This window comes from Macaca nemestrina, chromosome 18 (genome assembly GCF_043159975.1).
Source record: "Macaca nemestrina isolate mMacNem1 chromosome 18, mMacNem.hap1, whole genome shotgun sequence".
Lineage (NCBI taxonomy): Eukaryota > Metazoa > Chordata > Mammalia > Primates > Cercopithecidae > Macaca > Macaca nemestrina.
The window spans coordinates 20,399,991-20,423,503 of NC_092142.1; the positions used below are offsets into that span (position 1 = coordinate 20,399,991).

Genomic DNA, 23,513 nt, shown 5'->3' on the forward strand with positions numbered 1-23,513 from the left:
TGCAGAATTGGGTAGTGCTTTATTTCAGGGAAATATAAAGGGAAATGAATGCTATTATAACTTGGTATAGCAGAAGAAATGGCTAGTTTTGCTTTCCAACTACAAACATAAATGAGGATCTCAGCACTTAAGGTAAAACGCAATAAGCACAAAAGGAGAGTTCACTGGGGACTGGACTTCCTCATTTACTCTAGAAATTATGAGAACCAGCAGCAACATTCCTCGAGCATCCATCTCAACACCAAGTTCCTTTGTTCTATTTACCAGATGACCAGGAATCATAGATCAGTTTGGCTGCAACTGTGTCTTCCACTGCCATTCCTAGAATAGACAGAAATTTGGTTCACCTTTGGTCAGAACAACTTTTCCTGAAACAACCCAGGCCCCATGGCTGGCAGTTTCCTGATACGTGTCCATGTTGCCAGTGCCCATTGGAATCACAGGGACTGATACTCAGAGGTGAGTTCAGGCTTAGATGGTCTACAAAGGGGCAGAGAATATGACACTAAGAAACACCCACCAAAAAATTGTGTGTCCTTCTAAATCTAGCTCAGGGCTGAGCAAACTTATTTTTTTGAGACAGAGTCTCGCTGTCGCCCAGGCTGGAGTGCAGTGGCGTGATCTTGGCTCCCTACAACCTCCACCTCCCAGGTTCGAGCGATTCTCCTGCCTCAGCCTTCTGAGTAGCTGGGATTATAGGCACATGCCACCAGGTCTGGCTAAATAGATATATATTTTTGTATATTTAGTAGAGTTGGGCTTTCACCATGTTGGCCGGGCTAGTTTTGAACTCCTGACCTCAGGAGTCAGGAGATCCACCCGCCTCGGCCTCCCAAAGTGCTGAGCTTACAGGCATGAGCCACCGGGCCCAGCCTGAGCAAACTTTCTAAAAGGGTCAGACAGTAAATCTTTTAGGCTTTGTGGGCCACAGGGTCTCTACGACGATTATTCAACTCTGCCTTTAGAGTAGAAAGTACAGCCAACAGGTAGACACAAGAGCCTGACTGTGTATCAGTGAAATTATGTATGGAACTGAAGCTTGAATTCTGTATCATTTTCATACATCATGAAATATTTTCTCCCCCCGATCATTTGAAAATCTAAAAATGATTTCAAGCTCATAGGCCACACAAAAGCAGGAAGCCGGGCGGGTCTGGCCCACAGGCTGCAGTTTGCTGACCCTTGGTCCAGTTCGAACGCTGCATCCTTTGGCAGCTCCCCTTTGTCTTGTAGTTTTGGTAGACACCTCAACCTCTGCACCCAGCGCAGATACATAATTAGGTGCTTGGTATGCATCCGTTAGGTGAAATGATGTGCCAATAAACTAATCCCCAAAAGTAAGAAAGCAAAAATTGCCAGAAAGAACAGAACAAGTTTCTGCAGCATTTTGGCTCCTGAAGTGGGGGCTGGCTGACCTCTGATCTGCCATGACCTCTGAAGCTTTCAGACAAAACTGGATCCATGTGATGTCTTTGAACCAGGCTCCAGATAAAGTTTTATTGCCTTTGTCTTCCAGTGCATGAGAGATTTTAAAGACATTTGCCAACCTGCAAGGCATGCATACTTAACCAATGGCATGGGCTCTGGGTGGCCAGAGCACTCTTGATGCTCTGCCAGGCATTAACTCTTTTGCTGCTTGATCATGAAGTATGGAAGGTCATGAGAGGGGGACAGAGGACACTCTTTTTTTTTTTTTTTTGTTTTGAGACAGAGTCTCGCTCTGTCGCCCAAGCTGGAGTGCAGTGGCGTGATCTTGGCTCACTGCAAGCTCCACCTCCTGAGTTCAAGTGATTCTCCTGCCTCAACCTCCCAAGTAGCTGGGATTGCAGATGTACACCACCACGCCTGGCTAATTTTTGTATTTTTAGTAGAGACAGAGTTTCATCATGCTGGCCGGGCTGGTCTCAAACTCCTTAGCTCAAGTGATCTGCCCACCTCGGCCTCCCAAAGTGCTGGGATTACAGGCGTAAGCCACAGAGCTCAGCCTGTTCCCATGTACTTCTGTTTCCTTCAGTCTCATAGGGTGGAAGAGGACCTGGGGCAAGGGACAGACTGGCCACTGGGACCCCACCCTTTGTTGGGCTTCTATAAGGTACCCCATACAACTCAGGTGGTAGGGGGCTCCCCGTGGAAGCCCGCCTTGAAGCAGCAAGTGGGAGAGTAGGGAAGGAGGGAATGAACAGGGCTCAGGCTATACTTTCCATCTGACTCTCTTTCAGGTTGGGTCTCTGCCATTTCCCTTAAGGATCCTGTCCTTTAACATCTTTGTCCCCTGCCCCCTCCATCTCTGAAGGGTACCTTCTGAGTTTCATTAAGATCTGCACCTAACTGATTCATTTTATATGCACATCCCACCTGATCCTCACTGGTGACAGGTGGTGAGGAAACTGTGGCCTAGAGAGGTCAGATCACTTGCCTAAGGACACATGTCTTTGAGTGGCAGGGAAGGGACTCCGACCCAGGACTGCTGAGTTCCAGAGTTCATGGGCTTCATCACTAGGCTAAGCCATGTAAATAATTGACCTGAATGATGGAGCACAATGATTCAGCTGTAGAGTCTGGTGGTCATTCCTCTTCCCACCAATGGGTGAACCTGCCTTGTGCTCTAGTTGGATTTGTGCCCAGGGAGCAGTGGATCTTACCCAAAGACTTGAACACTGTGGTCTTCTCACAGTGGGCTGGCTTCACTCCCTTAATCACTTCTCCCAGCTCAGCAAAGATCTCGGCCTAGGAAACAAACATACGCTGACCCAGGCATGAAGCTAAAGTCTGCTCAGGGTTGACTTTTAAAGCCAGCCCAGGGAATTCCTGAGCTGGATAAGAGAGAAATTTGGCTCAAAAAAAAAATTATTCTTTGTACACTGAATGATATTAGGGAAGAGGCTGGTCCCCAAAATCCTTTTGGGGTGGCATTTGCTTTTGTGATACCATAAACACAGAGATTCAAGTTGGTGTCCAGGGAGCTGTCGTGCCAAGATCATTGTGTCAGTGAGGAAATAGACATGCTTTTATCTGAACATGCATGCCAGCAGCTCCCTTCTTGTTTTGAAGCTGATTATAACAGTAAAATGAGGCCAGAAGTTGGGCAACACAATCTTATCGTGTTGGCCACATTGGGAAGGTTTCCAGGCTGCAAGAAGCTTCCAATCCCACTGCTTTATAGGACAGCCCAGCAAAAAAATAAAATCCATTGAGCTTCTCCTTCCAGGAACACACATGTCACCACCCATAATGCCCACATTTTTCTGCAATGGAATTAAAGAGGGTTGCAAACTGTTTAGGAGCTCCCTCCCCTACAAGGACATGGGGTGGCTGAGGTCTTGAGCAGCCCTAACTGGAAGGGAAGTTAATGAAACCCTGGGATTCAGGTGAGGCCAGCCAGGTGGCAGCCCTGACCCGGGTCAGAAGAGCCTCACCCCTGACAACAGGACATCTCCAGACTCCTTCAGGGCAGCCTCCTGGGAATCCACGTACAGCACAGCTTCCTTCATGAGCTCATCATCCAGTTCTCTCCAGTCAGGTCGGCTGGCTCCGACAGCTAAGAGACAGCAAAACAGACCCTAAGCCCAGGATTAGTGCCAAAGGCTACTAAGAAAGCCAAAGCATAGGAGACAGGTGAACAAAGGACCCGTGAGCACACTCAGATTCAAAATACCCCCTCACCCCCCAGGCCATGCCTCTGCCAATCAGTAAGACCAAATACCTTATTAAGAAATAGGCCAGGTGTGATGGCTCACACCTGTAATCCCAGCACTTTGGGAGGCTGAGGCAGGCGGATCACTTGAGTCCAGGAGTTTGAGACTAGCCTGGCAAACATGGCAAAACTCCGTCTCTACTAAAAATACAAAAAATTACCCAGGTGTGGTGGCTCACGCCTGTAGTCTTAGCTACTCTGGAGGCTGAGGCACGAGAATCGCTTGAACCTGGGAGGCAGAGGTTACAGTGAGCCAAGATCATGCCACTGCACTCCAGCCTGGGCAACACCGTGAGGCTGCATCTCAAAGAAAAAAAAAAAATACTACCTACCATTTTGCCTTTCTATTCCATATCCCACGTCATTGCCAAAAGATTTTGAGACGACACAGCATTCATTTACAGGGTGTCTACTATCTGTGGGATGTTTTGCACATACTATTTATAGTTCTCACAAGTACATTTCAAAGTCTGGTTCTCACTTAACAGATGCACAAATGGAGGCTCAAAGAAGTGAAGGTGTTTGCCAAGGTAAAGGATCTGATGGGTGAATCTAGGTCTGAGAGAGCCCCTGGGCCTTCACACCTCTTCTGCTTAACGGGAGCAACAACTTCCTCACAAAAATCCCGAACCAGAGACATCACTTGGAGCTTATTCACACCCTACTTTCCTCTTGATCTCCATCATTCCCATTCCTCACCCCCAACCAGTTCTTTTAATATCTATTTTTTTTTCTTTTTGGAGAGAGGGTCTCACTCTGTTGTCCAGGCTGGAGTGTAGTGGTGCAATCAGAACTCACCACAGGCTGGGCGCAGTGGCTCACGCCTGTAATCCTAACACACTTTGGAAGGCTGAGGTGGGTGGATCACTTGAGGTCAGGAGTTCAAGACCAGCCTGGCCAATATGGTGAAACCCTGTCTCTACTAAAATACAAAAATTAGCGGGGCATGGTAGCACACGCCTGTAATCCCAGCTAGCTGGGAGGCTGAGGCAGGAGAATCTCTTGAACCTGGGAGTCGGAGATTGCAGCAAGCCAAGATTGTGTCACTGCGCTCCAAACCAGGCGACAGAGCAAGACTCCATCTCAAAAAATAAACAAACAAAAACTCACCACAGCCTCAGACTCCTGAGCGCAAGTGATCCTCCCGCCCTCAGCCTCCCAAACTGTTGGGACCACAGGCATGTACCACTGTGCCCCTTTCCCTCTCCTCACCCCGGATTCTCTCTTAACTCATGACAAAAAAAAAAAAAAAAAAAAAAAAGCCCAGTGTCAGGGTCATGGAGAAGTCTCGGCAGAAAGAAAACTGACTTCATCCTGGCCTGAACTCTCCGCATCCTCTGTGGATGGAGTCCAGGACCAGAATGATGAATCCAAGGTGTGGCGCCCCCTAGGGCACTGGGACACAGGAGAATGCAGAGGCTGCCACCAAATGCCTGCAAGGCCAGGGAGGTAATGAAAATGAGCAAAGCAGGTCAGAGGGACCGGATTAGATGTGGTGGAGACTGAGGGGCGGAGAAGCCAGCGGGCCCTTCCGAAGGGGACAGCCATTGTTCAGCTCCAGCTAATCATTACCATGTGTGAATGTAGATCCACTGTTACCAGATACGCCCCAGTTGTTTTCGTAAAAGAGAAACAGGAAATCTATTTGCATATGTCACTCCTTGAGTTTTAGATCACTCTATGGTCCAAACCAAACACATCTGCTGACTGGATCTGGCCCCTGGCCGGCTAGTCTTTGAAAACTGCTATAAAGCCTTATACAAATATAAGACAGCATTTATATGCCTTCTTCCACTGCCGCCCAGTTTTCTCCCTTTGTTCCCTCCCGTTCTGTTCTCCTTCATTCTAATTTCCAAAGACAGTTGTGTAAAAATGTCCATCTTGAAGGTTGTTTGTGCAGAGAGTTCTATAGAACAAAAGCACTAGCTAAGGAAGCTTGTAAATAAATCATAAGCTGGTGGGAACAAAATCCCCCTTTCTCAGGCCACTCCTTCTCACTGGACCCTTTCCCCCGCACAACCACTGCTTATGAGCGGGGCAAGTTCTCAAAGGGTTGTGTGAGGTCACTCAGGCGGAGGGAGGTAGGCCAGGCAGTGAAGAGAGAGAGGCCTGACTCAGACAAGGCTCTGGCTTGGCTATGATGAGGCTAAATGAGTGAGGGTCGAAGACAGGCTGACAGGGTGTCGGGGCAGGAGGAAGGAGGCGTGGGGGAGGTTGGAACTGGGCCTGTCACTCCGCCGAGCTGTAAACTAAGTAGAATCTGTTGGTGTTTCCCTGTTGTCTGCGCTTGTGACACATTTTTCTTAAATGTATGTGTTGCCTCTGTGAACACATAAACCAATCTTGTCCCTGGGCCAGGAAAGCAGAAGAGATGCCTTGACTCAAAATCAAGTCAGCCCTTCCTGGAGAATGATTCCAAGTGAGAGAGGGATCCAACATAAGGGAGATTCTCTGTGGATGGATGTGAGGATGGAGAGTCCATATGACAGGGAATTTGGGTCTTCTCTGGGAGCTGAGAATGGCCCCAAGGAAAGGGGCTCCCCCATCCTCCAACGTAAGCAACTGAATCCTGCCACACCATGGGAGCCTGCAAGAGGACCCCTGAGCATGAGATGAGATTGCAGCCTGGGTGTCACCCAATTTCTTTTTTCGTGAGACTTTGCGCAGAGGATCCAGCTACCTACGCCCGGTCTCCTGAACCACAGGAACTGTGAGATGATAATAATGTGTTGTTTTAAGCTGGGGGAAAAAAAAAATCAAGTCTGTCTTCCTGAAGATGCAGCTTTGGAAACCCATTTCACCATGAACTGGTTTCCCTTTGATTTCCCAAGTCCTTCCAGAAATGGTCTTATTGTCTATAAACTCAGCCCTGACTCACCTCTTACCCATTCCCTGGACCCAATCTGACCACGAGTCCCATGCTGGTGGAAATCTGAGACTTTCAAATTACTCTGATCCCTTCCTCAAACGTGCCATGTTCGCTTCCACACTCAAGGCCTTTGTATCTGCTGTTCTCTCTTGGGGACGGCTTCAGCTGATCTGATCAGCTGTTGGCATGGCTGGTTCTTCCTCTTCATTCAGCTCACAGCTCAAAACCCACAGCTTAGAGAGCTTCTCAGATAACCCAATTGAAAACACCTCTCTCTGCTCCTACCTTCCACTTCCACTACCAGCCTCTATCACCCAGGGCCTTGTTCTTTCTGGTCTCGTCTTCAGCCAGAACTATCTAATTCCTCTATGTGTTCATTTGTTGTCTATCTCTCCTCACTGAAATTAACCACCAGGAAACCAGCGACCTTGACTGTCTGGTTATTGTGGCATCCCCAGCATCTAGAAGAGTGCCTGGCACACGGCAGAGATTCAGTCAGAATGTATGATTGAATACGTCATCATTTTACTTGGCTCTTGCCTGCTCATCTGCCCATGTGTGCAAAGCTCTTAGCGTCTGAGTTCACACCATGTGCTTGTCACTAAAACACAGGGCACCGAGACCATCTTTAAATCCTCTAGAATTTGCCTGCTCTGCTCACCAGAATTCAGTCTTCCTGTTGGAAGGCAATAATGAGTATTATTTAAAGCTTGGACTCTGAGGATAGAGTGCCTCAGTTCAAATCCCAGCTCTGCCATCAAGAACCTCTGATTTTGGGCTGGGCGCAGTGGCTCACACCTGTAATCCCAGCACTTTGGGAGGCTGAGGCGGGCAGATCATTTGAAATCAGGAGTTCGAGACCAGCCTGGACAACATGGTGAAACCCCATCTCTACTAAAAACACAAAAAAAGTAGCTGGGCGTGGTGGCGCGTGTCTGTAATCTCAACTACTTGGGAGGCTGAGACAGGAGGAGTCCCTTTACATGGGAGGCAGAGGTTGTGGTGAGCCAAGATCATGCCAGTGCACTCCAGCCTGGGTGACAGAGTGAGACTCCATCTCAAAAAAAAAAAAAAAAAAAAGTATGACTTTGGAAAAGTTATATAATTTCTCCATGCCTTGGTTTATCCCCCTGTAAGATGGAGTTTATTATAGTAGTTCCTGCCTTATAAGTTGGTTATAAGTATTTAATGACATTATACATAGAATAATGTCATTTAATATAAATAGAATAATGTCATTTAATATGCAAAGAATTATACAAAGAATTTGGGACAGCACCTGCAATAGTATTAGCTATAGACCAGCCCTTGCTATAATACCCAGAGCCATCTGAAGGTCTACAGAGGCCCCAGGCACCCTCATGTCTAGAATCCCCTCTCCTGCCCCTTGTCCTGTCACACATATTAAAAAGCATATACATGTCACATAAAAAATTACAGAACAAAAGAAATTTAAAGTTTTATAATTCTTAGTGTTAAGAACAAATGACTCATTTAGCCTTTGTGATTTAAACTCCATCACATTTCAGAATTGAGCTGTGAATTACCATTTACCATAATTTTACATGTTATGGCCAGGCGTAGTGGCTCATACGTGTAATCAATCCCAGCACTTTGGGAGGCTGAAGTGGGTAGATTGCTTGAGGTCAGGAGTTCGAGACCAGCCTGGCCAACATGGTGAAACCTCGTCTCTACCAAAACTTACAAAAAATTAGCTGGGCATGGTGGCACATGCCTGTAGTCCCAGCTACTCGGGAGGATGAGGTGGGATAATCGCTTGAACCCAGGAGGCAGAGGTTGCAGTGAGCTGAGATCTCGCCACTGCATTTCAGCCTGAGTGACAGAGTGAGACCCTGTCTCAAAAAAAGAAAAAAAAATTTACATTTTATAGAACATTAAATATTCATGAGTTTCAGATTTATAATTTCCCTTTTACATTTTTTAGAGCAAATATTGTTTGTTTTTTAAGATAGAGTCTCACTCTCTTGCCCAGGCTAAAGTACAGTGGCACAATCTTGGCTCACTGCAACCTCTGCCTCCTGGGTTCATGTCATTTTTTTTTTTTTTTTTTTTTTTTTTTGAGACGGAGTCTCGCTCTGTCGCCCAGGCTGGAGTGCAGTGGCCGGATCTCAGCTCACTGCAAGCTCCGCCTCCCGGGTTCACGCCATTCTCCTGCCTCAGCCTCCGGAGTAGCTGGGACTACAGGCGCCCGCCACCTCGCCCGGCTAGTTTTTTGTATTTTTTAGTAGAGACGGGGTTTCACCGGGTTAGCCAGGATGGTCTCGATCTCCTGACCTTGTGATCCGCCCATCTCGGCCTCCCAAAGTGCTGGGATTACAGGCTTGAGCCACCGCGCCCGGCCTCATGTCATTCTTGTGCCTCAGCCTCATGAGTAGCTAGGACTAGAGGTGCAAGCCACCAGGCCTCGCTAACTTTTCTATTTTTAGTAGAGATGGGGTTTTGCCATGTTGACCAGGCTGGTCTCAAACTCCTGGCCTCAAGCAATCCAGCTGCCTCAGTCTCCCAAAGTGCTGGGATTACAGGCATGAGCCACTGCACCTGGCCAAATATTGTTTTTTTCAATCTCACACATTTTCAAGGCCCTTAAATAGCTTGGGCATTCTGCATGAATAAACTAGCTCTACAGATGTAGCCGACTGGTCCAGTCTAGAGAGTAGCCTGGCCACCACCCATCATGCCTTATGGAGCCACTCTACTTACCATTGATGTGAGCCCCTGGCTTCACCCATTCACCAAACAAAATGGGCTCTGTTGCCAGGGTGACTGTGATGATCACATCTGCACCTGCCACAGCCTCCTGGACCGAAGAACAGACCTGTACCTCTCCTTGCACTGTGTCTGCAAACTTCTCTGCATTTTCTTTGGTGCGGTTCCATATCCTCACCTTCATTGGGAGTAACAAGAACGACACTAGTGCCATTTTTTTGCTGCTTATGTTACACTAAGCCCAGGGATGCAAAGGGAAAGTTGAACCACTCTGAGATAGGGGCTGATGGTTATCTAAATCACTCCTAAATCATTCCCCATGGAGAATGGACATTTGATCAGGGGTACAGCATTAACTTAGACATCTGGCCAGGTATTTGAAAATGAGCATTCTCTACCACTTTCCCCGTTTAAAAAGGGTAGAAGTATTTCACTTCTAGGCCAAGATGCACAGCCTCAATAGCTAAATAGCTATTATATATTAATAGCATAATAATTAGCAGAGCAAGTTCTGGAGCCAGGTAGGCTTGGAACCAATCTCTGCTACTTCCTGAAATTGCTTCATGTCATTCAGCCTTAGTTTCCACATCTGTAAAATGGAAGTGATAACTGGCAAAGTCTGTGTGGAACTCACACTTTATGTCTGAGACCCCGTAAAGGAGTTGTAATGGGTGCGAGATTCATACAAAGGATTATTTTTGACAATGTTTTTCATGGAATGACTTGATTGGTGAAGGATACTTAGGAAATTCAAGATCAGAAGAGTTTGAAGGTAAATGGCACAGCCAATGAAAAGGCCAAGAATGGTAGCTACAGCTGGAATCCTGAAAGCTGCTGGGGTTAGGGGGTGGGACAGTGGCCTCGCCAGGAGCTGGGGACTTGCCGACTTGCTTGACAGGTTCCAATGTTTGGGTCAAGGGCTTGTCACCTGTCAACTGAAAATAAGGCCTACAGAATTTCTTATAAGGGAATATAATACATACAGAAACAAACTTTATGTCCAAGCATGTTCACCAAGCAAGGTGAAAAACAGAACATTTTGCCCAGCCAGAAGTGCATGGTTAACTTCTTCACCCTTCTTTATAGAAGACTATGCAAATTTTATGCAAAAATTAGATAACCTGAAAAGTGATGTTAGAACATTCAGTAAGAGAGGATATAAAATGGTGCGTATCTAACATTACTAACACTATGTTATAAAAAGCTGAAGAGGAAAGATCAGAGAACATTAACTGCCTTTGAAAACAGATAAAAGGGCATTTTTCTTTTGTTTTCTTCCTTGTATTAAAAGTAATGGCAACCGGGCACAGTGGCTCATGCCTGTAATCCCAGAACTCTGGGAGGACAAGGCAGGTGGATCACCTGAGGTCAGGAGTTTGAGACCAGCCTGGCCAACATGGTGAAACCCCGTCTCTACTAAAAAATACAAAAATTAGCCAGGTGTGGTGGTGGGCACCTATAATCCAAGCTACTGGGGAGGCTGAGGCCCAAGAATCACTTTAACCCGGGAGGTGGAGGTTGCAGTGAGCCGAGATGACGCCACTGCACTCTAGCCTGGGCGACGGAGCAAGATTCCATCTCAAAAAAAAAAAAACCAAACAAACAACAACAACAAAAAACTGCAATTACTTGTGCACTCATCTAATTTTAAGTCTATATTTCCCAAGGCAGTGGTTTTATTTTCATCATTAAATCATACTTTAAATCTGCTCCATCCCTTTCATACACACACATAAAATAAAATAGCATCAAACATTCCCGGGGGAAGCATGAGCCGCAGAGAAGGGAAGGTGGACCAGTATGGAGACCGCAAAAGAGACAGGCTGTGGCTTACTGGTCTCCAGGTCTCTTCCCACCCAGTTTCTTGATCCATAACCTTGAATACTTAAAAACTCTGGATTCTCCTAAGAAAAACATAATAGACAGGGGCTAAAAGGACAACTGAATGTATACAAGAGATATAAAACAATCCTTTAACCGAGTAAGCTTGCTGTATCCTCAGACAAATGCCCGGTGAACTGAGGACTGGAAACAGGTAACCAGATCTTTCCCCGACTCTTATCATCCATCCCCTTCTGGGAAGTCATGAAGATACAACAATGGTCTAGGTGGGGCTCACAGCTTAATTATTTCAGAATAACCTGTGGTGCAGTGAAGGAGTACAGACAGCTCAAGGACCACCCTCTTCCCTCTTCTCTCCCACCCCCGCCCCGGGACTTACCTCCTTAAAGGAGAACTGCTCTGTGAAGATCTCATAGTGGCTGTAGGCCTGGACCCCAGCTCCAAGGATGCACAGCACTTCACTGCTGGGGGGTTTCAGAAACTGTGTGAGAGAAATGAAGTGGCAAAGGTCAAGGGAGACCCTAGCAGATAGGTACAAAACTAAGACGGTTTGAGTATCAAGTGACTTCTGCCCTCTCTTCTGCCTCCCTCAAGAGCTTGCAGGCAATCAAGAGAATTCCCTTTTGTGTCTTAGTTTCCCCTGTGTCGAGTGGGAAGAGAAGGAAGAAGGCTTCACTGAACAGCTAATGTATGCCAATGCTTTACCCCCATGATCTCATTTAGTCTAGACACTGGCCCTATGAGTTGGGGACTCCTATTATCTTCTTCTTACAGATGAAGAGACTGAGGTTCAGAAAGGTGAACTTGCTCTGGGTCTTACAACTATTTTATAAATTTATTTATTTATTTATTTATTATTTGTTTATTTTGAGACGGAATCTCGCTCTGTCACCTAGGCTGGAGTGCAGTGGCACGATCTCGGCTCATTACAACCTCTGCCTCCTGGGTTCCAGTGATTCTCCTGCCTCAGCCTCCCAGGAGCTGGGATTACAGGTGTGCACCACCATGACCGGCTAATTTTTGTATTTTTGATAGAGATGGGGCTTCATCATGTTGACCAGGCTGGTCTCAAACTTCTGACCTCAGGTGATCTGCCCATCTCGGCCTCCCAAAGTGCTGGGATTACAGGCGTGAGCCACCGTGCCCAGCCAGGTTTTACAGCTATTAAAGAGCACAGTGGGGCTCTAAAGTCACATCTTCCATACCCCAAAGCCCATGTCCTTTCTTCTATGCCATTGTGTCTCAGGTGCATGCTCAGCCATACCCACTTCTCAGAGCTCTGAGCTGCTTCTAAGAGCTGCCTGGATGCTGTGAGCTCTTCCTTCCCAGGGTTCTAGGGTTCTAGCTATATTCGCCGAGCCCACTCTGTTGATGCTTTCACAGCCTCTGTCTTCCTCTAAAGACGAATGTAGAATTAGCATCTGTGGCACCTCCTGAGGGTGTCTGTGTTTGAGAGCAGGGTTCTGTGATCAGCTCATGTCCAGTGCCACCTCTCCAATGAGGCCTTTGTGGCCTCCTTGATAGAATGCACGAGGCCATAGCCTTATTTGTTTGTAGATTTTCTTCTACAGGCCTTTAAGCCCCATGAGGACAGAGGTAGTCTTATTTGCACAGAATTGGTACACACCTACTATGACCTACAAGAGGTAGCACTGGGCTTCTCAACCTTGGTACTACTAACATGTACCGGACAATTCTTTGTTGGGGAGGGGCGCCATCCTGGGTATTATAGGATGTGCAACAGTATCTCTGGTTTCTATCCATTAGATGTTAGTAGCATTTTCCACCCCTTCAAGTTGTGGTAACTAAAAATGTCTGCACTCTCCTAAATGTGTCTGGAGCAGGTGACAAACTCATGCTCAGTGGAGAACCACTGGCATAGAGGAAAGATCACTTGGCCCTCGACATTGTATATATTAAATAAAACCCTCTTCTGTCTTTTCTCTATTTCATTTAGTAAACTTTGAGTTCCCTGGGATCTGTTCTTTCATACAGTGCTACTCACTGGAATTCTGGAGTGTAATATGTAAAAAGTGAAAAATCTTCTTAACTACTAATTACTAGCAAAATGTCATCTCTGAAATATTAGGAATTAATTTTATCTCCTGCAGCTACCGAAGGAGAGATACCATTCTGTGCCATAAAATATAGTTCGACGTCTCTGATTTGAAAAGCTTTCAAAATGATAATATCCACAAGACTAGAAATCTTATGTTTCTGTCTGATAAGGATAATTAGATGATTTTTTCCCCTTAATTGTTACCATTTTCTTCTGTTCTCAGTTAATATGCATCTATTCTTGCAAGTACAGCTGAGCTTCAGAAATTGTTACAGTATCCCATAAAAATAACCTTCAATTTCCTAAACTAAATGTGTAATTCTGATTGGTTGTCTTACTTGATAATTTGTTGCCCTGGTAATAGTGTGATAATTGATATTTTTTTAAAATTTTCTTTTTTTGAGACAGTCTCACTTTGTTGCCCAGGCTGGAATGCAGTGGTGTGATCTCAGCTCACTGCAACCTCTGCTTCCTGGGTTCAAGTGATTCTCGTGCCTCAGCCTCCTGAGTAGCTGGGATTACAGGCATGCACTACCACGCCTGGCTAATTTTTTTTTTTTTTTTGTAGAGATGGGGTTTCGCCATGTTGGCCAGGCTGGTCTCGAACTCCTGACCTCAAGTGATCCACCTGCCTCGGCCTCCCAAAGTGTTGGGATTACAGGTGTAAGCCACTGCACCCAGTCGACTTTTAATGATACGTTTATAAGATTTATTAAATAGCATTAGTGGCACTTCAATCTTTTCTCATAAGCATGTAGGTTAAGTACATGTATATGAATCTGCTAGGTTTCTCATTTAAAGAGTCTGAAAGTCTGTTTCATTTGCATTTTCCAAGGCCTTGCATGGTCTGGCCCTCCCATCTGTATAGTCCTCTCTCATACCATCATGCCATGTTCCCCTGTACTTCCTGTCTTCCAGCCATACTGGCTTCCTTGCAGCTTCCCAAGCTCATGTACTTCCTCCAACCACAGGGCCTTTGCATGAATTAATTCCTTGCCATAGGATGCCCGGCTTCTTTGTCCCCTCTGCCCCTCACAAGTAACTCCTATTATCCTTCAATCCTAGCTCAAATATCCCTTACAGAGGCACAGCCACAGACTAGATCAAGACATAACTGCTTTACACTCTCATAGCACTTGTCAGCGTTGTAGTTTCATATTTATTGGCATAATTTTTTTTGTTTGTTTGTTTTGAGACTGAGTCTCACTCTGTCGTCCAGGCTAGAGTGCAGTGGTGTGATCTCGGCTCACTGCAACCTCCGCCTCCAGGATTCAAGCGACTCCCTTGCTTCAGCCTCCCCAGTAGCTGGGATTACAGGCACCCGCCCCCATGCCCAGCTAATTTTTTTTTTCTTTTTTTTTGTCTATTTAGTAAAGATGGGGTTTTGCCATGTTGGCCAGGCTGGTTTTGAACTCCTGACCTCAGGTAATCTGCCTGTCTCAGTCTCCCAGAATGCTGGGATTACAGGCGTGAGCCACTGCACCCAGCCTGTTGGTGTGATCTTTGGACTATATCTTGTCTCCCCCACTGGACCCTGTACTACATGAGGGCAGGTATTGTATCTGGTTTTGCTTACTCCATGCTGAGCATAGAACCTTGCACTTGGTGGACACTCAAATATTTGTTGAATAAATGCATGTCAGTGCTAAACCCTGATACATACTGTCACCTTGAGAAAACATATCAGTCTTCAGTGAAGCTTATGTGACACCCAAGCACAAAAAATGTATTATGTTCATCAGACCCTAGAGCTCCCTATACTTATTCTCCCCCACAAAAGCCCTAAATAAAAGAGAAATGGTGGACAAGATTCAAGGCAACAAGTAAAATAGACCCTTTGTTCCTTATTGAAAGTGTTCATCTGAGCCCCTGGAAATAAAGCTGTGAAGTTTCAGCCTAAACTTTGAAGTGTCTAAACTTTGAAGTGTCAACCTGAGGCTTCCTGATTCTTCTGGGAGCACAGATTTTTATTAATGCAACAAAGCAGTGTTATTGCAGGCTGGGTCTACCAAAAGTGTGGTTTCCAGACCTGGTTGATCCTTACTCTCTGTGTTTTGATTCAGTAGGCATGGGAATTTGAGTTTTTAAAAACTTCCCTAGCTAATGCTGCTGCATAGCTTGCTTATGTTGGAGACTTCTCATCTGGGCCAAGACCATGTGGCCTCAAAAGAACCCACAGGCATCTGGTTGTATGACTTCAGGAAACCCAAGTTTCTATTCTTCGCTGCATAAAATGAAGCCATTAATACTTTCCCTGCCTTCCTCGCAGAAACTCATAGTCCAGACAAGGGGTTGGAAATGATTCTGAAAAAGACTAAAGCTCTTTATAAATGACAGGCAGTAATACGAGATTCATTCTGTTCCCAACCAGCAAACATAGCAAGGAGTCCTTGATTACTTGAGTCAGGTCTGGATATAACTAAAAACCAGTTCATTGAGGTGGGTGCTATTGGTCTACTCCCTTCGTATACAATTACCAGATTAATCCTCCCATTCTTCCCCCCACCCCTCCAGCAGGTACCTAGAAAACTTTGAGATACAACCCGAACACCTGGTCTTTGCTGCTACACCTTTCCCTGGGTTACCATGTTCCCTTTATAATAACTTAGGAAAACCAGTGTCCCAAGACCTTGTACTTCCACATTTAATGTGAAAGACTCCAGATTCCAATCGTTCCCACAAACACCCTGTTTTCTAAGCCTGATCCTCTTAACTCTAACTTCTAAAAATGCTGTTTTTCTTATAGGATGACTTGACATTGCTCGGGAGCATCATCACCCCCATTGCTTACCATTCCGTCTGCCCGGAGCACCCCTCCGCGTTTCCACATGGTTCACTAACTCACTGCTTTCAGCTTTGACTCAAATGTCACCTTCTCAGCGAGGTCTTTCTTGGATAATGTAAAATGTGACACCTTCTCCCATACTCTCACTTCTGCTTTATCTTCATCTTTCTAACATGTTATGTGACTTTTTGGGTTGTTGTTGGTTTTATTTTTTAGCAAATTCTAAGCACACTATTAATAATTTATTAATATGTGCTAATTATTTAATTACATATTATTTATTACTATTTAACACATTATTAAACTCAAAAGGTTTTTTTTTGTTGTTTGTTTTGTTTTGTTTTTTAAGACAGAGACTCACTCTGTTGCCCAGGCTAAAGTGCAGGGGCTCGATCTCGGTTCGCTGCAACCTCCATCTCCTGAGTTCAAACGATTCTCCTGCCTCAGCCTCCCGGGTAGCTGGGATTACAAGCACCCACCACCAAGACCAGATAATTTTTGTGTTTTCATGAGAGATGAGGTTTCACCATGTTGACCAGGCTGGTCTCCAACTCCTGACCTCAAGTGATACTCCTGCCTCAGCCTCCCAAAGTGTTGGGATTACAGGCATGAGCCACTGAACCCGGCCTGTGTATCCCTTTTTATTGGTTGTCTACCTCCCCTATGCGTGCCCCTCTGTTTTGCTCACTGCCATTTCCCTAACATTTAGAACAGCGCCTGACACAGGATAGGAACTCACTCAATACTTGTCGAATGAATACACGGATCTGGCTTGGCTCTGTTCAGTTCACTCTGCCTCTTGTGTAGTACTAGCTTTGGTCTATGGGACAATCATACTGTCTTACCAGGGGCAATGTGGTACAGGGACAAGAAGCCAGTCCTGGAAGCCAGAGAGGTCAGGTATTAAATTCTTACTCTAGCACTTGTGAGCTGTGTGATCCTGGGCAATTCACAGAACCTCTCTGAGCCATATTCCTTGACCTGGAAGGTGGAGAGAATTTCTCATTTCTATTCTTCAAGACTGATGGGAAGATTGAGAATTATGCACGTATGGTACTTGGAATCTGGTCATGCACATTAAATGGTAGCTAATAATTTCATGAATTACTGTGCTCACCTGATATATCTGACATCTGGAGTTCCAGCTATGTCCAACAGGAAACCAAAATAAGTTCCCCACTTCTCCTTTAGTCTCTCAAGATTGAGATACCAGACCCCACCCAAGAGCTCACCTTCATAGCACAGCCAGCCATTCATCTTACCTTGGTGGCAATGGCAGAAACCGCAGCTGTTCTCTTTGCAGTTATGACATTTCCATCCATGACCTTGGAGGAAAGGAGAGACAGTGAGCAAGGGGCACCCCTGTCCACTACTTAAATTAGAAGAAACAGTTCTAAAATATTAGCCTAGGAAGTTTTATAGCATCCTACAAACAGCATGGGTTTCGTGTCAGCCCTGGATCCGATTCCTCCACTTAAGAGATATGCAACTTTGAACAAACACTTTAATCTTTAAGCACTGGTTTCCTCACCTGTAAAAACAAAGATAATGCCAGCCATTCAGAGGGTTATTGTGAGGATTAAATGCACTGGCTTATCTGGAAACATCTAGCACATGCTGAGCCCTCAAGAACTGCCCATTTTCTTTTCTTGCCTTAGGATTCTCAAAACACCAAATTAAGAAGGAACTTGAGAGAGAAGATTGCCATTTGACATTTGGATAAGGGTCGTGAAACTCTTAGTGGTTCTCTGTTCCTGATGCACGTGTGGAAAGCTTCGTGAAGATGCTCAGATACCACCCTTAGATTAACCCAGTCTGTATTTCTTCTAGGAGTCAGACCCAGACAGCCCAGGTGATTCTGATACACAGCGAAGGTTGAAAATTATGCCTTGCTAGTAACAGCCACCCTCTGCACCCTTCTCTGTTTATAAGTTATTCATCTCAGCTGACCATCAAAAAAAAAAGGCATCATCAACCTCATTTTACAGATGAGGAAGTGAATCACCAAGTTACTGAACAGATTCAGCTGTCATCTAGTTTCAAAGCCCCGGGTTCTACCCCCCGGGGAACCGCTGTTGGCAGGTATATGAATGCCGTCTCCATTGGATGAGTTGGGAAGAGCTAGATATTCTCAAAGGAGTGTTGAACAGCCAGATTCTTTGGCCATCCAGAAATTCAGGGGAAAAGGAAGGAGGTTGTAAGCCCCAGCTTGGAGTGCACAGACCACAAGAGTTAACTATCAGACCTAGGATTGATTCTTGAGTCTTTCACTAACCAGCTGTGTGACCTCAAGCAAAGTGACTATACTTACCTGAGCCTCGAGGACCTCAACAGAACTTGAAGGGAAGGAGAGTTAATAAAAATACCCATAGAGGAATTTCTCAGAATTGAATGTGATCAGTGTCTCCTTCTTGGCACATAAGTGCCCAATATGTGGCAGTTAAAATGGCAGTGGTCTTAGGAGAGTCTGGACCTATGGACCGTTGACTTCGACTGAGCAGCTCTGAAGTCCAGCCATGCTAATTGTTGGTTACATAGACCTCAGTAAGTTGAACATGGTTGTTCTGACTCAGTTTCCTCATCTATAAAGTGGAAGTAATCATATTACCCATCTCATAGAATGGTTTTAAGTATTAAGAGGATTAACAAATGTGAAATGTTTAGAACAGTGCCTGACACTTTAAAAAGTACTCCATAAACGAGAGCTACTGCTACCTTTTGATACTATGATTAGATATTAAAGCAGGTCACACCGTATACCCCTCTGAAAAGGCTTCCAGGGATTACAGAACACCCCTTCTTTTCCATGTCGACAAGGATTCTGTAAGTAAATCTTCCCTTGGCTAATGGGTTCGTTCAAGCTGTGTATTTGGGGTAACTGAGCATAGGACAAGGACATATGCAAGAATGACAAGATTATTATTTCCACACTGTCACATGCTTGAGGCAGCAGTGGGCGCTGGTGCTGTGTTATGCATCTTCAGGCAGTCCTAGAAATAGATACATGAACACAGATAACCTTCACTGTTGCTGGTATCCAGTCACTTGCAGAGGGGCACATGTAGTCACAATCAAGACTCCCCCTGCTTGTGGAGAACTCACTTTTGAACTTAAATCTGGGCCCAGGGGCCCCATTCCACCCCGGGACAGGAAGTTGCTCACCGCCAGCAGGGTGCCATTGCTGGGCTCAAAGAGTAGCACAGTAGCCTGGTGGGAGGGGACGACCGAGGTGATGCCGCGGTCCTCGTAGAAGGTGACCAACTTGGTGGTCAGGGCATCCTCTGCAGCACTGTAGGCGGGCATGACCCCCAGGTAGCTACAAGGAGAGAGGGAGCAGCTTCAGCCTGTTTCCATCAATGCTGGGGTCTCTTAGAAAGTACCCATATACCCTCCTTTCTCTTTCCTTCGTCACGGCCCCACTAGCCCTCTCCCAGCCCCCGCATCCCTCCTCTGCCCTTCCCTTAGACACTATGCATAATATGTTCAGAAGTCTGACTCTGGATCAGAAAACCATTCCAGTTCTGCCACTTAGTAGCTGTGTAAGCCTAGGTAAGTCACTTAACCTCTCTGAGTCTCAGTTTTCCATCAATAAAACGGTGGCATCAATATCTCCCCAGGTGGAGAGTGCGCTGAAATAAACAAGGTAACACCCGTAAAGCTCCCACTTAGCACACCGGGTAGCGCCTATTAAAAGTGGCAGCTGTTGGCAACAATTAGTCAAGCCGTCTCTTCCGTTCTTCCACCGCTCCTCTTCCTGCTCCTCCTCTTCCCCCTTTCCAGTTTCTCCTGCCCCTGGCCCCGATCCTCCTCACTCACCCCCTGTGCTTGGTCACCGGCACCACGGTGCGCACGGGCTGCATGACCCCTCCTTCGGGACCGCTGGAGAAGTTGGCCAGGGCCGTCTCTAGAGGCGGGATGAGGAGGCTGGAGCTGCGGAGGTGTTCCTCCACCTCGGCCGCGCTCAGGAACGCTGGTACGCGGTTCATCTCGCCACCTGCCTTCTAACCTCAGTCTCCGCACCGCGATCCACGTACCCTCGGCTGTGCCCTATATGAGCGCGCCCGCTGCGCTGCGGAGCCGCCTGCTGGTCACAGCCCAGCCTCCGGGGGCGGAGCAACCCCACCCCGCCCCGCCAGCTCTCTCCTCCCCCTTCACCCACCTCGACCCCTAAGGGTGGGCGAGATGGGTCCCTTCCAGCGACGGATTCCCCAAGATGGGCATCGAGGTGGCGTGCTGGGAGTCAATATTTTTCAGTCCACTTTCTCAGTTCTTATAATCAGCTGTAGCCACATTCCTTGACTTTTGCATCCTACCTAACCCCTGCCCATTAACTCGCTTTTTGCTGCTGTCTAGGTCACCGTGCCTGGGAAAGAATGGACAGGGAAAACGGTAATGGGGCTCCTTTATTTCTTAAATTACTGCCTACTGCTAGGAGATAAAAGGAGACGGAGGCTTATTTAAATTTTTTTTTTCCCTTTTAATTCTGTCCCCATCTGGAGTCTCTTATCCTAGTCTTCCACCCACCTGTACCCCCAGATGTCTGGTCTTTGATTGCTAAGAATGCACAATTTTCTCACGGGCTAACCAACCTAACAAACCTTCACCTTTAAAGGGGGAAGTTTGCAGAGCAGGGTGTAATCGTTTCCATCTCACGAAAAGCCAAATTGCGGGATCTTTTCTTCAAGGAGTTTTTACCTGAGATGGGGAAATAAAATTCGAAACAAATGATGTAAAGCTTAAGGCAATAAATCCAAGCCATCAAATCAGTAATAGGAAAAGTAAGTTAATTCAAAGAAAAGAGAGATTATTTTGACCTGGAGTGGTTAGATAAGGGCTTCATGAAAGAGTGAGGGCGAAACGAAGGTCTGAAATAATAATAGTGACGACAACAATGGTAACATCAGGTTATTGATCTTTACTATGTACCAGATACTGCACCATGCACTTTATGTATCTTATCTCATTTAATTATACAACAACCTCTAAGGTAGGGGGGTGTTGTTATTAGTTTTACTGTCCATTGGAGGCTCTGAGAAGGGAAGAAATTTAGTTCAATATCATCCACCAAGTCAGCAGAGGAGTTGGCTTTGCCCCTTGGTTGGACTTCAGAATTATATTCCTAATCATTAAGCTACTTTGGCAGAAAGAGAGGAAGAGGGCATTACGGGCCAAATAAAGCCCTGGGGTGGAAGGCAAGTTGAAAAGCTCTGGGAACAGTGAGTTGCCAGACGTGTTAGGCTGGAATAAGTTGCTGAGGTCTAGGAGGATCAGGAGATAAAACTGAGAACAATGCTTGGAGTCAGGTAGCTAAGAATGGTGATTCCTAGGAAAGAAATCACATGCTTCAAGAGAATAAGCATTTAGAAAGATGGATCGTCTGCCAACGCATAGGATGGAACAGATGAGCGAGAGCAGAGCCTGGGAGACAGGTCAAGAGGCAGGACTGCTTAAGTTGTGCTTTGTGGTATTTTGGTTGGAAGCTACACAGAACATTTTGTAGGAAATGGTCACATCATGATAAAAGACAGTGGATGAGTAAGTGTCAAAATCAGTACCAATGAAATGAGAAATTGTACATAATGTGTTTAGCAACGGTGCTTGGCACAGAGTAGCCACATAATAAGTGAACACTTACATTAGAGAGAGAGAGAGAGAGAGAGAGAGAGAGAGAGACACTGGTGGTTGGGAAAAGCTGGTTTCAATGCACAATTTTGTTTCTTCAGTTCACCATCCCTAGAAATTTATGCCCAGAGCCGCTGGGCTTATAGAAATGTTTCTGGCCCATTATGTGTGTTATTAGCATCATTATTACATAACACTTATTGGGTTTAGAAAGCACAGAGATATAGCCCTGGCATGATAGCTCACACCTGTAATTCTAGCACTTTGGGAGGCCCAGGTGGGCGGATTACCTGAGGTCAGGAGTTCGAGACCAGTCTGGCCAACATGGTGAAATCCTGTCTCTACTAAAAATACAAAAATCAGCCAGGTGTGGTGGCGGGTGCCTGTAATCCCAGCTACCCAGGAGGCTGAGGCAGGAGAATCGCTGGAACCCGGGAGACAGAGACTGCAGTGAGCCGAGATTGCGCCACTGCACTCCAGCTTGTGTGACACAGTAAGACTTTATTTGGCCCTTTGTTTCTCGAATGTAAACTAAAAACAAAATCCTATGACCCCCACCTACTGAATGAACCCCCTCTGGGCCAAGGGGACCCCAGCAAAACCTTAAAGACTTAGTTTCCAGCCATGATGGGATGGCAAGTCAGACACGCTTCATTACATCCTCTCCCTTTTGGAATTTAGACACAATTGAGCAGCCTTAATGTTAATACAGAGATCACAAGACTGATAGAACAGACTCTTTGTGGTAATACGATAACATATTATAACCAGGATCTAAGACCATGCCAGGCAAAGTTTAAGTCATGCACCCTTACACTTTAAAGAAAAAGACTATGTGCTAACTGCTACAAAGTTTGTTTTCTCCAGCAGCCAAACAAGCACTGGCTTGAAGATAAGCAATATTTTTGTTTTTCTTTTCCCCAGCCCTGCTCAAAGAAGATAGGGAACATGGCTGGGTGCAGTGGCTCACACCTGTAATCCCAGCACTTTGGGAGGCCGAGGCAGGCAGATCACTTGAGGCCAGGAGTTTGAGACCAGCCTGGCCCACATGATGAAACCCCATCTCTACAAAAAATACAAAAATTAGCCAGGCGTGGTAGCCTGTGCCTGTAATCCCAGCTACTTGGGCGGCTGAGGCAGGAGAATTGCTTGAACCAGGGAGGTGGAAGTTGCAGTGAGCCGAGATCGTGCCACTGCACTCCAGTCTGGGTGATAGTGGTTCTCTCATTCTCTCTCTCTCTCTATATATATATATATATATACACACACACTCACGTATATGTATCTATATACAAATATATATATACACACACACTCACGTATATGTATCTATATACAAATATATATATATATATTTTTTTTTGAGACAGAGTCCCTCTCTGTCACCCAGACTGGAGTGCAGTGGCTCACTGGAACCTCCACCTTCCGGGTTCAAGCGATTCTCCTGCCTCAGCCTCCCAAGGAGCTGGGATTACAGGTGCATACCACCACCCCCGGCTAATTTTTGTACTTTCAGTAGAGACGAGGTTTTGCCACGTTGGCCAGGCTGGTCTCGAACTCCTGACCAGAGATGATCCGCCTGCCTTGGCCTACCAAAGTGCTGGGATTACAGGCGTGAGCCACTGTGCCTGGCTGAAGATAGGCAATATTAAGACAATTACAACTCATCCAGATCACAGATATTGACAAACTGATTCCTTGTTCCACCAGCCATAACTACAGCTTGATTGGACAAGAGACTGATTTCAGTACCTTTCTCCTGATAAGACTACCAACCATAGGATGGTTCTGGCTGACTTACAGAGGTTGCACACTTGCATGCCTTCATGTCCTGAAAAGACCTTTTGACGTATCAGGCTGAATTGCAATATATTTAAATGTTGCATCCACCCCAGAATGAACATGAGTTGTATGT

At 45.9% G+C, this 23,513-nt stretch overlaps 1 protein-coding gene across 1 annotated transcript; it reads right to left on the reverse strand.

Moving 5' to 3' along the window:
- Positions 1–20,047, reverse strand: LOC105484997 (crystallin mu). Its single transcript, XM_011747142.3, has 8 exons — positions 19,793–20,047; positions 19,139–19,292; positions 17,239–17,301; positions 11,512–11,613; positions 9,285–9,468; positions 3,417–3,538; positions 2,643–2,727; positions 1–321 (listed from the first exon to the last, which is right to left on the reverse strand). The coding sequence occupies exons 1-8, from the start codon at positions 19,960–19,962 to the stop codon at positions 257–259; spliced, it is 945 nt and encodes a 314-aa protein (XP_011745444.1). The 5' UTR covers positions 19,963–20,047; the 3' UTR covers positions 1–256.
- Positions 20,048–23,513: the final 3,466 nt, after the last annotated feature.

Coding starts and splice junctions, on each gene's coding strand:
- LOC105484997 (XM_011747142.3), bottom strand. CDS start 19,962: ATGAACCGCGTACCAGCGTTCCTGAGCGCGGCCGAGGTGGAGGAACAC. Junction 11,614..17,238: donor TTTCTGCCATTGCCACCAAG/GTAAGATGAATG, acceptor TCTCTCACACAG/TTTCTGAAACCCCCCAGCAG. Junction 322..2,642: donor CACAGTGTTCAAGTCTTTGG/GTAAGATCCACT, acceptor TGTCTATTCTAG/GAATGGCAGTGGAAGACACA.